At 40.8% G+C, this 14,704-nt stretch overlaps 1 protein-coding gene across 1 annotated transcript in view; it reads left to right on the plus strand.

Moving 5' to 3' along the window:
• Window positions 1-14,704, plus strand: part of prkd3 (protein kinase D3) — a 345,856-nt gene that overhangs the window by 207,548 nt on the left and 123,604 nt on the right. Inside the window, exon 6 of the mRNA XM_080200692.1 lies at window positions 14,305-14,447. Within this exon, the coding sequence (XP_080056818.1) occupies window positions 14,305-14,447 (143 nt within the window). The remainder of the gene's footprint in view (window positions 1-14,304; window positions 14,448-14,704) is intronic.

Below are 14,704 nucleotides of genomic sequence, written 5' to 3' on the forward strand. Positions count from 1 at the left end.
CACCACCTTTTTCACCTGTGTTGCCACCTTTAACGATCTGTGGTCTTACACACCCAGATCCCTCTGTGTGTCTATACTTCTGATGGTTCTGCCATTTATTGTACAGCTCCCCCCTGCATTAGATCTACCAAAATGCATCACTTTGCATTTATTTGGATTAAATTCCATCTGCCATTTCTCTGCCCAATTTTCCATCCTATCTATATCATGCTGTATTCTCTGACAATGTTCATCGCTATCCGCAACTCCAGCAATCTTTGTGTCGTCCGCAAACTTACTAATCAGAACAATTACATCTTCTTCCAAATTATTTATATATATCACAAACAGCAGAGGTCCCAGTACAGAGCCCTGCGGAACACCACTAATCACAGACCTCCAATCAGAAAAAGACCCCTCTGCTGCTACTCTCTGTCTTCTATGGCCAAGCCTGTTCTGTACCCATCTAGCTAGTTCACCTTTGATCCTGTGAGATTTAACCTTTTGCATCAGCCTGCTGTGAGGGATCTTATCAAATGCTTCACTGATATCCATGTAAACAACATCCATGGCACTTCCCTTGTCACTCATTTTTGTCACCTCCTCAAAAAACTCAATCAAATTTATGAGGCATGACCTCCCTCATACAAAATCATGTTGTCTATCACCACTGAAACTATTCAGCTCTAAATGTGTATAGGTCTTATCTCTAAGAATCTTCTCCAACAATTTCCCTATCATGGACATCAAGCTCACTGGCCTGTAATTACCTGGGTTATCCTTGCTACCCTTCTTAAATAATAGGACCACATTTGCTATCCTCCAATCTTACGGGACCTCACCTGTGTCCAACGAAAAAACAAAAAGTTCTGTTAGAGGCCCAGCAATTTCATCTCTTGTCTCTCACAGTAATCTAGGACAGATGCCATCTGGCCCAGGAGATTTGTGTAAATGCTTCCTAAAACAGCTAGCACTTCCTATAAGACACTATATAACTGAGTAAAATAATGAAATAGTTAATAGTCACTACCGTATCCGCTTCCACTACCTTACCTCGGCAAAGAGTTCCAGGCACCCACTATCTCTATTAAAAATCTGCCTCGTACGTCTCCTTTAAACATTGCCCCTCGCACCTTAAACCTATGCTCCTAGTAATTGACTCTTCCACCCTGGGGAAAAGCTTCTGACTATCCACTCTGTCCATGCCTCTCATAATCTTGTCAACTTCTATCAGGTTGCCCCTCAACTTCTGTCGTTCCAGTGAGAACAAACCAGGTTTCTCCAATCTCTCCTCGTAGCTAATGCCCTCCATACCAGGACATCCTGGTAAATATTTTCTGTATCATCTCCAAAGCCTCCACATCTTTTGGTAGTGTGCCAACCAGAATTGAACACTATATTCCAAGAGTGGCCTAACTAAGGATCTACAAAGCTGCAACATGACTTGCCAGTTTTTAAACTCAATACTCCAGCCAATGAAGGCAAGCATACCGTATGTCTTCTTGACTACCGTTTCCACCTGCATTGCCACTTTCAGTGACCTGTGTACCTGTATACTCAGATCCCTTTGCCTATCATACTCTTAAGGGTTATGCCATTTCCTGTATATTTCCTATCTGTATTAGATTTTCCAAAATGCATTACCTCACATTTGTCCGGGTTAAACTCCATCAGCCATCTCTCCGCCCAAATCGCCAACTAGTCTGTATCCTGCTGTGTCCTCTGATGGTCCTCATCACTATCCGCAAATCCACCAACCTTTGTGTTGTCCGTAAACTTACTAATCAATCCAGTTATACTTTCCTCCAAATCATTTATATATATATTACAAACAGCAAAGGTCCCAGCACTGATCCCTGAGGAATGCCATTTATCATGATGTGGAGTTGCCAGCGTTGGACTGGGATAGACACAGTAAGAAGTCTGACAACACCAGGTTTAAGTCCAACTGATTTATTTGATAGTACGTTCACAAGCTTTCAGAGTTTGTCCCTTTGTCAGGTGAATTCTCCATTCACCTGACAAAAGGACAAACCCCGAAAGCTTGAGTGTACTGTCAAATAAATCGGGTGGACTTAAACCTGGTGTTGTCAGACTTCTTACAATGCCACTTGTCACAGCCCTCCATTCAGAAACGCACCCTTCCACTGCTACCCTCTGTCCCCTTTGACCAAGCCAGTTTTGTATCCACCTTGTCAGCTTACCTCTGATCCCATGTGACTTCATCTTCTGCACCAGTCTGCCATGAGGGACCTTGTGAGAGGCCTTACTGAAGTCCATGTAGACAACATCCAATGCCCTACCTTCATCCATCATCTTCGTCACTTCCTCAAAAAACTCAATCAAGTTTGTGAGATACGACCTCCCTTTTATAAAACCATGTTGCCCCTCACTAATAAGTCCGCTTATTTCCAAGTGGGAATAAATCCTGTCTTGAAGAACCCTCTCCAATAATTTCCCTACCACTGATGTAAGGCTCAGCGACCTATAATTACCTGGATTATTCTTGCTACCCTTCTTAAAGAAAGGAACAACACTGGCTATTCTCCAATGATCTGGGGACACCCCCCCCCCCCCCCCCCCTCCCGTAACCATTTCTCTCAAAGCCCCAGCGATTTCCTCCCTTGCCTCTCTCGGTATCCTGGCGTATATCCCATCAGACCCTGGGGCCTTGTCTGTTTTAATGTTTCTCAAGAACCCCAATATCTCCTTTTTGATCTCAACATGACTCAAACTGTCTACACATCCTTTCCCAGACTCATCATCCATCAAGTCCTTCTCTTTGGTGAATACTGACGCAAAGTACCTCATGTGATCATGCACTAGGATACCAATAAAATATATAACTAAGTAAAATAATGAAATTGTTAATTGGAACACATTAAAGATGGCAGGACAGATGATGTGTTACAGCTGCAGCATGTAGGCACTCCTGGATGCCAGTTTGATTCAGGGCAAACAAGTCTGTAGTAAATGTTTGAATTCCAAACAGCTTTGGCTTGGAGTTTGAGCCGGAAGCTGAACTACAGACACTGAGGCATCAAGGAGGAGGAATTTTACCTGGATTCTTTGTATTGGGAGATAGTCATACCTTTCAAGGCAGGGTCTTTTGATTTGGTCAGGGACCGGAGAGTGTGACTGCAAATGGGGCAGATAAGGCACTCAAAGGACAGGAGCAAGAAGCCTCAGTTTTTACAGTTGCCCAACAAGTTTGAGGTTTTTTTTCAACTTGTTTGGATGAGAATGGAGGCTACAGGTTGGATGAACTAACTGACCATAGCCCCGTTGTACAGGAAGCTAATCAAGTGAGGGGAGCTAGAAGGAATGTAGCGGTCATAGGAGATAATATAGTCAGAGGAATTGACACCATTTTCTGCAGCAAAGAATGAGAGTCCAGACTGCTGCGTTGCCTGCTCAATGCCAGGGTTCAGGACATCTGATCAGGGTTGGAGAGGAACCTGCAGCGGGAGCTGGATTACCCAGTCATCTTGGTCCATGTAGGTACCAACAACATAGGCAGGACAAAGAAGGAAGTTCTGCATCATCAGTGTGAGGATCTAGGCACCAAATTAAGAAGCAGAACCTCAAAGGTCAGAATCTCTGGGTTATTACCTGAGCCAGATCCAAATTGGCATAAGGCAAATCAGGTTAGAGCGATGAATGCGTGGCTGCAAAAGTGGTGTAGGAGAAGTGGGTTCCAATTCATAGGACACTGGCATCTGCAAGAAGACAGGTGGTAGGTCAGAAGATTGAATAGAATGCAAGAAACAGTAAAGGATTACTAGAGTACAAGAGGAACCTAGCCAGAAAAACAGAAGGTTTAGAAATATTTAAAGAAGAAGTTAACAAAGTGAGTGGTCCTTTCAAAAGTGAGTTTGAAGAATGAATTGAAGAGATATTTTTCATCAGCCTTCACTATAGCAGATGCAAGTAACGTACTAGAAGCAGCGATAAACCCTGAAATGGAAGGGAGGGAGATTAGGAGCTGTGGGCCAACAATGCCCTGATGGACTTCACCCTAGGATCTTATAAGAAGTGCCTAATGAGATTGTTGATGCATTGCACTTCATTTTCCAAAACTCCCTAGATTCAGGGAATTATTCAAAAAGGGAAGGAGGCACAAAGTGAGAAACTACAGGCTAGTTAGCTTAGAGAAATGTTAGAACACATTATTAGAGAAGTTATAGCAGGGTGCTTGGATAAATTCAAGATCAGCATGGTTCTGTGAAAGGAAACCAACATTTTTATTATTCATTTGTGGGACATGTGCATCGCTGGCTGGTCAACATTTATTGCCCTAGTTGCTCTTTTTCAGGGAGCAGTTGAGAGTTGACCACATTGCTGTGGCTCTAGAGTCACATGTAGCCAGACCAGGTAAGGATGGCAGATTTTCTTCCCTAAAGGGCATTAGTGCCCCAGATGGGTTTTTCCCAACAATTGACAATGGTTTCATGGTCATCAGTAGACTTTTAATTCCAGATTTTTTTAAATTGAATTCAAATCTGCCATGGTGGGATTCAAATCCGGGTCCTCAGAACATTAGCTGTGTTTCTGGATTAAAAGTCTAATGATAATACCACTAGGCCATTGCCTCCCTGATAACTGATGTTTAACCAACGGATTGGAGTTCTATGAGGAAGTAACCTGTGTTCTGAATGAAAGGGAATGGGTGGATATACTGTCCTTACATTTCCAGAAGGCATCGGATGAAGTGCCAGTCAAAGGTTTTTTCAGAAATGGGGAATAACATATTGACATGGATAGAAGATTGGCTGCCTAACAGGAAGCAGATAAGAGGCATAAATCGGTCTATTTCAGGTTGGCAAGGTGCAACAAGTGATGTGCCACAGGGATCAGTGCTGGAACCTCGACTGTTGACAATTTAGATAAATGACTTGGCTGCCAAATTTGCTATTGACATAAAGATAGATAGGAAACTAAGTTGTGAAGAGGGCGCAAAGAGTCTCCAACTCCAAAAAATTGGTTAAACATGATTTCCCTTTCACAAACATGTTGACTGCCTAATTACCTTTAAGTTTTGGTAGATTGGTTATTTGGGTCAGTGCTGGGTGGGAAAATATCATTAGAGAAAATCATTCTCTTCGTTTCATAAATATTCAAGGGAGCTATTTCTCAAATTAGTGCTTGATGGATTAAAATGGACAAACTGTGATGATTTCCACCAGATCCAGATGGAAATGATCACATCCTTGTCAGGTCTGTCTTATTTTCAGTCCTGTATATAGGATTTAAGTATTGTTTGCCCATTCAGAATCTATATTGAGAGGACTTCCCTGCCACATATATGATCAAATTGCGTGGTTCTCAAGAGGCTATTTCAGATTTCCTTTCTTTGGTCATGGTTTTAAGCATTCAGAAAAGCTTTGGCTAATAATTCAGTTTAAATTTATTATAAATTTAGATAGTAATGCTACAACTATATTTATCTCTGTTTGATTTAAGAAATATTATTTGGTTAATTGGCATTTCCATACATGTATTGCAGTGGGTTTAAACTCAGTAACTGGGAAGGTGATGGCCTAGTGGTCATCTAGTGATCGCTAGATTATTAATTCAGAAACTCAGCTAATGTTCTGGGGACGTGGCTTCGAATCCCACCATGGCAGATGGTGGAATTTGAATTCAATAAAAAAATCTGGAATTAAGAATCTATTGATGACCATGAATCCATTGTCAATTATCAGAAAAATCCATCTGGTTCAGTAATGTCCTCTAGGGAAGGAAATCTTCCATCCTTACCTGGTCTGGGCTACATGTGACTCCAGAGGCACAGCAATGTGGTTGACTCTCAACTGACCCCCAAAGGCAACTAGGAATGGGCAATAAATGCTGGCCAGCCAGTGACGCTCATTGATTAAATATGATTTCCCACGAAGGAATTTTAAAAAATGTTGAACATGTAATGTTCTCTAGTTCATGAGAAGTCAAAATGAACAAGAGTTACAGCTGCAGAGGAATCTTGTCCATATTTATGCTGGACTCATTTGAAGTAAAACTCTCTTAACATCTTAGATATTCTTACTTTTAAGACTGTTGTTCTGCGTGCTAAATTTTTAAGGATTACTCTTGTGACAGATCCACCAGACTTGGTTGGCTTGAGGATAAGGCTGACTCCAATGGTATAGTGGTTATCTTTAATCCTTTGGAATCTGGGTTCTGATCCAGCACAGATTTAAGAGATTAAAATCGCATTTTCCTGACAGTAAGGGTTCTCATTAAAGGGAATTTGGTACAGCATGCATCCCAAAAGGCACGCATAAATCTACATAACTGGAACTAATCTGACAGTCTCATTCTGATAGAATACAAGGATGGCTAGCTTGAAAGTGAAACATTTGGTACTGCTGTGCCAGGTCTGCATGTCATGCAAACAGCAAAAGTTGAAGAATGATGAATGGTCCAAAGGAAAACAATGCTCAATCCAAAAATGTAAAACATGCTGTCTGTATGGATGTTGTGTCACCCAAGACAAGCTGGATTGAAAGTGCAGTGGAACATTGGTTTGTCATGACCCTTAAGTTTTAAAAGTTCCATAATCAATGGACGGACCATCGAACAAGGAAGCCTTGAAGAAGGCTCCACAAGTGATTAGGCAAACATTCTGTGAAAACAACTTTGATGGACAAGCCACTCTGTCCAGATGGCTGAAAACCCACCTCCTTCCCAATTGACCAATGTTCCAGGGGAGAATAATGAAAATGCTTCAGAGAAACTCTGAGCATCTTCTTGACGTGTAGCAGCATTGATATTAATGGCTGGCAGGAGCTGGGGCCGGAATTCAGAATGGTGCCAACTTGCCCATCATTCTTTGAGCAACAACATCTTAATGAAGCAGAGCAGTGGCACAGAAAGGAAAAGAAAGCAAATCCTGCACTCCGGATCCCAATACCTCCGTAAGACACATACTGACCCATGTGCCCAAAGATATGTGGGTTGAGAATCAACCTCTGCAGTCACTTGAAGACCTTTGGCAGAAACTCATGATGCTGAGTAGACGTTGTCCTCAAAGGACAGCCAGCATATGATTACGGCTGGATCAAACACGTGTTCACAGCACACAGCACCCCATAAAATCCAGCCCCTGAATCTCATCCAGTTATTTTGGGAATTAAGGATTGAGGAAGGAGGCCATATATAGAAAACCACTTTATGGTCATGTTCACATGAAGTACAGACCATCCACACAGGTCCTTTAGTGAGGAACTTTTCTAAAATTTTGTAAGGCTGGTGACCTAAGAATTTCTGGTACTGTTAGATCTATGTTGCCAAGAACATTTTTAGTACTCCTGCCTCTATCTTAGTTGAGATCAATTTAGTATAGAACAAGCACCAAATGCTGTCTTTCTTGTTGGTATGACTCATTTACAAATTCATGTAGCGGTCAGGAACATTCCTGAAAGATAATGTGCAATAATGCATAGCTAGGCACAGAACAAACAACTGTAGCTGGGGAGCTTGTGTCAACTTCTGTATACTTATTAGTCTATCTGTTAGAACTTGCAAAGAACTGACTGCATAAAGTCAGAATCTCAAAGCAATGCAGCAAGACCAGAGCCATATAAGATTCTATTCAGCAGGAGTCTGGCCACATCAAATCTTTGGCCTTTGGCCATTTGCACTATGTTGTCTTCTTTAATTTACTAATATACCATGCCCAAGCTGGTGATGGCTTCAAGTAATGCAGATTTCACTAAGTGTAGAGGTGAGCATTTCAATTCCTTGGAACTAGCTTTCTCATTTTCAGCTTATGGCCTTCTGCACTAAGAGACGATAGCATAGTATAGTCATTGATATGCATATTGGTGCTTCATTTAGAGTACAAACAACGTTTTGTGGTGAAGCACAGATATTGCTTTTAACTTGGATGAATTTATTACGGTGATCATGGTCAGTTATGACCATGCAAATCCTGTCCCTGTAAATGTCAGTGCTCTTTCTGGCTGCATAGCCTCCAAGCCTGTATCAGTATGGGTCAGTATAGGTTTTAAAGAGGCAGTGGGATTTGGAGTGCAGGATTTGCTTCCTTTTCCTTTCTCTGCCATCCTCTGCTTCATCACTTAAGATGCTGTTGCTGGAAGCATAATCGACAAGTTGTCACCATTCTGAATGATGTACTTTATGACCAGAGTGCTATGGGCAAGGAAGTTCTATCTATAGTTATGATGGAATTCCATTACTAATGCTTGCATTTCATTGACTCTGTCATCTGCATGGAATGAAAGAGAATGCTGCAGCGACATGGGGCAGGATTTTACAGCCTCGCTCGAGCAAGACCAGAAACTCCCACGCGAGGTCAACGGACATTGTCCCCTCCTCCCCCTTGCCCACTCCAATTCTGTGGCAGGTGAAGCAGTAGAATTCCAGTGGGGAAGTCTGCAACCTTGTGCATTTGTGTTAGACATGGTAACTAAAATTTTATTTAACTTGGAGAAAACCTGTTTGATCCCTGCAACTAGCTTAAATACTCTTATGTCACAATATGAGGTAATTGACAGTCAATTTCATTACTCATTGTTTTAATTCAGGTCAGAAACTCCGAAGTGTTTAATGAAGCCTGCCCGGATCATACGTTTTCAATTTAAATTTGGCTAGGGTAAGCAGGATATGTTTCACTTCAGGTATGATTCAAATGACCCACTCGGGAGTGCGCCAAACAAAGTTATTTGAGAATATAGTTAATACCTATGGTAAGAAAATTAGCAATAACTTTTATCAAAGACAAACAAGAACAAAACAACCATGATAAAGTATAATCCTTAGCAAACATATCTAAGATTTTCCAATCAAACAAAAACTTCCCATCAACAAAAAAAAATCCCTTTCCACAGGTTTTGCACAGCCAAGACTAATACTCCTGTGATACTGGAACTGAGTCCTTTGATTGGAGAATTAAAAATCCTGACTTTTCAGCCTTGTAACTTCTAGCAGTCCTCTGGTTGCATTCAGAACAGTTTCCCAGAGCACCAGGGAGAGACTCTGGTCAAGCCACCAACATCAGATGTTCTACTCCAGGAAGGCTAATAGCCATGTTTTCAGCGAATTTCCAAAACCAGGAAAAGAGAGAAAACACTTCTTTTCAGATTGATGTCCCTTCTAAAACTAACTGCAGGCAGCCAAAACAGAAAATGAAACCTTAAAGTCACTAGGAAGAAAAAGACTGTCCGAAACATGTGATCTTCCTCCTAACAATGCAGGGACATAAAAGATCCCAGAGTAAAAACAATCAACCGCATTTAAACCATTGAAGGAGCAAATAAAAGACTTCTAGCAGGTGGCCCGGCAGCAACAAAACCAAAACCGTAGCTGCAGAGAACATGATTTTTAAAATATTCTTAAAGGTACACCAACGTCACACTTACCTTGGCACATCTCTTTAAAATGAAAAACATTGCTTTGAACACATTCCTCCATGATAGGTAGGGTGTCTTTAGTCACCTTCCATGATTCCTAAATTCACTGATTTATGAGATTGCCTATCTACTTCAGAGGATGTTTAATTCCCTCACGTTGCTCCCGCCCTTTAATCTACCAAACCTCAAGAATGAAGCAAGCTTTCCATAATTTATTCTTTGTTTCATGCATGTGCAGACCATGTCCATTCCACAGCTTCGTTCACCTACTATGCATTATTATCTCCAATAATTTGAAAAATATATTCTTTCATGGGTTGTGGGTATTGCAGGCAAGGCCAGCATTTGCCCATCCCTAACTGCCCTGGAACTGAGTGGCTTGTCATACCATTTCAGAAGGCAGTTGAGAATCAACCACATTGTTGTAGGTCTGGAGTCACATGAAGTCCGGATCTGGTAAGGATTTCATTCCCTTAAGGATATTAATGAACCAGATGGGTTATTACAACAGATGACAATGGTTTTATTGTCACCATTGTGGTGATTGGCTTTTCAATTCCGGATTATTAATTGAATTTAAATTCCACCAACTGCCCTAGTGGGAGCTGAGCCCTCGTCCCAGAACATTAAGTCAGAAATGTTATCCATTACGGCACGGGCCCATCATGCAAAGTGAAGCTGGCGGATGGCAGCATGCTCAAACCTTTGGCATTAAGCGGTAGATGAAGCATCTGAGGGGCAGAAGGTGCATGGCCAAAATTCACTGCTGCTCACAGCGCCAGGGACCTGCGTTCGATTCCGGCCTTGGGGACTGTTTTCCCCGTGTCTGCGTGGGTTTTCTTTCCGTGCTCTGATTTCCTCCCACAGTCCAAAGATGTGCAGGTTAGGTTAATTAGCCATGCCAAATTTCCCTTTAGTGTCAGTGGGATTAGCAGGGTAAATTCTTGGGTCTATGGATGGGGTTATGGGGATAGGGCCTGTGGGGGGATTGTTGTTGGTACAGGCTCACTGGGCTGAATAGCTGCTTTCTGCACTGGGGGTGCTCTGATCCCATGATTAACCTGACCCTTGGGATTACTTGTCCATTGACATTACCACTACCCCTCTGTCTCCCCATTTTTTTTCGTGCTGGTTGTTATTGGGTGGATCATCACCATTAAGTGCGTGTTGACTTGCAGCTCATTTATATGTTGATGTGGGCTGAATGAAGTAATGCAGATGAAATGTGAGGTGAGGACAGAAGGAAATTAACTTAGTGTACTCTTGATGCACTTAGTTGAATTCACCATGTTTGGGAATGCCACTTGCAATGCTAAGATCAGTATCTTAAAACCTGTGTTCCATTTTTTAATGCAGTGCCTTTGTGCATCACACAGTGCTTGGTGCCCTCTAGTGGGAGCAACTCTGGAAAGTAAGAAATATACAGGCACTAGAAATGTTCTCAAGTTATAAAAACAATTTTTGTATTTTGCCTTGGCTGCTAACATAATTGCGTTCTTGTACTGGTATTTACACAGTCAACAGTGTCTCCATTTGCTTTGGCTCACACTGTGGTACAACTGAGGTTTATATCCATACAAAATTAGCTCAATGTGTACTAAAACCTTTTTTGAAGTGCAAACAAAATTCAAACTGTACTTTTTGGCACAAGCCCAATTTGGATGTGCAGGTGCCAATTGGGACCCACCCATTTATTACAATTTATAGAACTTCATTTCCTTTACTTTTTTAAAATGATGCATTGCTTACTTTTTTTGGCATTGAGTCTAATTATGCAACTCAACATGTATACATTCACATCATTGTGATTAATTTCAATGTTGTCAACATGCTGATGCTGGGATGAGATTGGAAATTTGAACCATTACAACCTATAGCTATATTTTCAAAATGTTACAATTGTGCGCATTTCCTACCACCATTCCAATTATAATGAAAACTGTCTGTGTAATTGCTTTCTCCTGCCATTGGAGGTGTTGCAGGTCCATTGCTGGTGTAAAGGTATAATTACAGTGTAGAATGTTTACACAAGCTCTTTCTATTATAAATGCATACATTGGGATAAAATGCATGTTGACGCAAGATTTATATAGCATCAAATTGAATAGTGCGTAGAATTAAAGATAGTATTAATGACCTTAAAAGATGAATTGAATGGCATCTGCATCCACAATCCAACCATCCCTGCCGTCTCTCCCCACTTAACTGAAAGGCAACGTCTGATTTGACTTCCAACATATAGCAGGATGCTGTAGGATGTTGAAATTTTTTATTGTTTGAAATACTGTGAATGCTAGAAATCTGAAATAAAAACAGAAATTTCTGGAAAAACTCAGCAGGTCTGGCAGCATCAGAGGAAAGAAAAAGAGATTTAATGTTTAAATTCTAATGACTGAGGAGTCACGACCACGGGGGCACCTCAGTCTCATGTTATCAACCAAACAAAATAGGCATTCAACATTGCCATTTAAATACATTAGCCCTCTTACCTTATTACAGCTGTCAATCACAGCCATTCATAGTATCAGTTATCAATTTCAGAAGTTCTTAGCCACCTTAGCCCTCTTAATCTTTTGTAGATAAGCACACAGGCAGTGAAAAATTTCTTCAAAGAAATGGCAGATTATTACATGGTATTAGAGATGTCAGTCAATAAAACTTTCTCTCCCTCTGCAGCTGTGTAAATATTGTTGCTGAGATTTAAATGAATTAGCTATTTTTGGAGCTCAGCCAAGCACTCATAATGAGACCGCCTGTTCAACCTACTTTTGTTAATACAGTTGTCAGATAGTCTCAGTATGGATTCTTCTGCAAGCTATTTGTAGCCATTAAACCATTACACTAGAATTATGTGAGTTCACATGTGAACTCTTAAGATATTTCTGTAATATTCGTCTCTCCATTATTTTAATTAAAGCTTTAATCCATTTATTTAAAGCAGGTTAACAATTGTGAGGACGTAGCAGAGAGGGGAAGTATAGTTCAGTTCATTAGTTACAGGTATCAGTGATATCAATTCTCACTCCAACTCGTATTAATATTTTGAGCATTAGAGAATATTATAAAACTTGAATGACATGACCATAATAGAAATTATTTCAGGAGTTTGATTTCTGTTTGATTCAGTAATGGTCTGTAAAAGTTGCCTTTGTATTTGATAAATTGAGCTAAACATCAGAATATAAACCCATTCTGGTTATGAGTATGTCCTGATGCAAACATAACCCAATTAACTTTTAATTCATGTTAGCAACTACAGATGCGGCTTCTACTGTGGAGCTGGAAAACCTAGCCAAAGAGCATCCTCCTGTTCTAGTAAAACGAAAATGTAGATTTGTTGATGCACAGATTAATTTAACTTCATTACTAAAACACAGGAAAGTTGTCCTCTGATGAGAGGCTGAGTAAATTTGGCCCATGTCTATGCAATTTAGAAGAATGAGAGTTGATCTCATTGAGAAATACAGAATTCTGAAGGGAGTAAACACTGAAAGGTTGCTTACCTTAGCTGAGGAATAGTCACAGAATAAAGGGTCAGTTTTTTAGGACTAAGAAATTTCTTCTGACTTTGTGAATCTTTGGAATTCTTTGGTCCCAAGTGTTGTGGTGCTCCATTGTTGTGTAAGATCAAGACGGAGACCAGTAAATTTTTGGTGTCTCAGGAAATCGAGGGGCATGGGGAGCAGGAGCGGAATTGTGATTATATTGAATGGTGGAGCAGGCTCAAGAGGTTGAATTATTCAATCTTGCTCCTATTCCTTATGTTCTTTCAGTCCAAATTGATAGCTGTAACACAAGTTTTGCCTCATGGGCTTATTACATGCTGATTCCAAAATGAATTTGGCCTATTTTCTTCTTTTCCGTCTTTTCCCCTACTTCTATCAAGGGCGGCATGCTGACACAGTGGTTAGTACTGCTACCTCACAGCATCAGGGACGTGGGTTCAACCCTGGCCTTGGAGCACTGTCTGTGTAGAGTTTACACACCCCCTTGTCTGTGTGGATTTCCTCTGGGTGCTCCAGTTTCCTCCCACAGTCCAAAGATATGCAGGTGAGGTTGATTGACCATGCTAAATTGACCCTAGTGTCAGAGGGATTAGCAAGGTAAATATGTGGGGTTACTAGAATAAGACCTGGGTGGGATTGTGGTTAGTGCAGACTCGATGGGCTGAATGGCCTCCTTCTGCACTATAGAGATTTTATCGATTCTAAGTCACAAAAGAGCCCAGAATGGAGTCTACTTGATACTTTTGGTCATTGATGTGTATTGTTCTTGGAGGCAATATACTGCAGCTTTGGGTATCTGTAAGTTGCATTTGCAATTGGCAAACCACATGGTGAATAGCTATCTGCAGAAATTCAGATCATAATAGTCAGCCAGAAAAGGCCTTTCCATTGGGTGCAGTTGGATGCATGACCATGGTAGCTACTAGTTAGCATTAAGAAATGGGCTGGGTGTATCATTAAAAGCATTTCATGTAATGTCTCAAAGGTTGCCAGACAGTTTGCTGGATCACATGGGCACCAGTGCAACTAAAATTATACTGAACTTGGTGGAAATTTAAAGTGATGTGACACTGCTTCCTTGATGGTGTCAAATCCTATTAGCTTCAAACAGTGTGCATAGAAGCAAATTGAATATTTAATATCTGTTGCTAATTACAACACTGCATAGAATCAAATTGAATATTTAATATCTGTTGCTAATTATAACACTGAGCACCTGCAGACCACTGATGCAGAAGTGGTTGAATAACTGCAGCATGTACGACACATGAGCTAACCACCTCAACTTGCATTTTATTAGAGTTTCATGGTAACACTCTTGAGGAACAGGCCCATCTAAGATGCTGCAGCTTAATCTGTGATTGACAAACTAAAATGACTTCTCAAGTTTGGCTTTCATAAGTGAACTAACCAATTTACTGTCTTTCCTTACCATCAATTCTGGTCAGGATGTGGGCTGAACTATCACAAGCGATGTGCCTTCAAAATTCCAAACAACTGCAGTGGAGTGAGAAAAAGACGGCTGTCTAATGTCTCTTTGCCAGGGCTCTCTGTTCCAAGACCTGCACCATCAGACTCGGTCTCAGAGGAGGTAAGCATAACATGCAGAATTAAATGTGCGGGTTTTAGCTTATCAGGCAATATTAACAGGGACATCAGAATTTTTTGTACTTTGGATCAGATGTGTGCAACTTGCACCAGGTGTTGTTTCCACCATTGTGTGATCTATTATTTCGTAATTTTTACATTCAAGTAAGTAATTTTTCTTCCTAGCCCAGAAGTTTGTTCTGTATTTGATCCACAGGATGAGAGATTTTGAAACATTTTGTTTGAATAGGAAGAATTCTC

This window comes from Carcharhinus amblyrhynchos, chromosome 12, assembly GCF_965287045.1.
Source record: "Carcharhinus amblyrhynchos chromosome 12, sCarAmb.v2.hapA, whole genome shotgun sequence".
NCBI classification, from domain to species: Eukaryota; Metazoa; Chordata; class Chondrichthyes; order Carcharhiniformes; family Carcharhinidae; genus Carcharhinus; species Carcharhinus amblyrhynchos.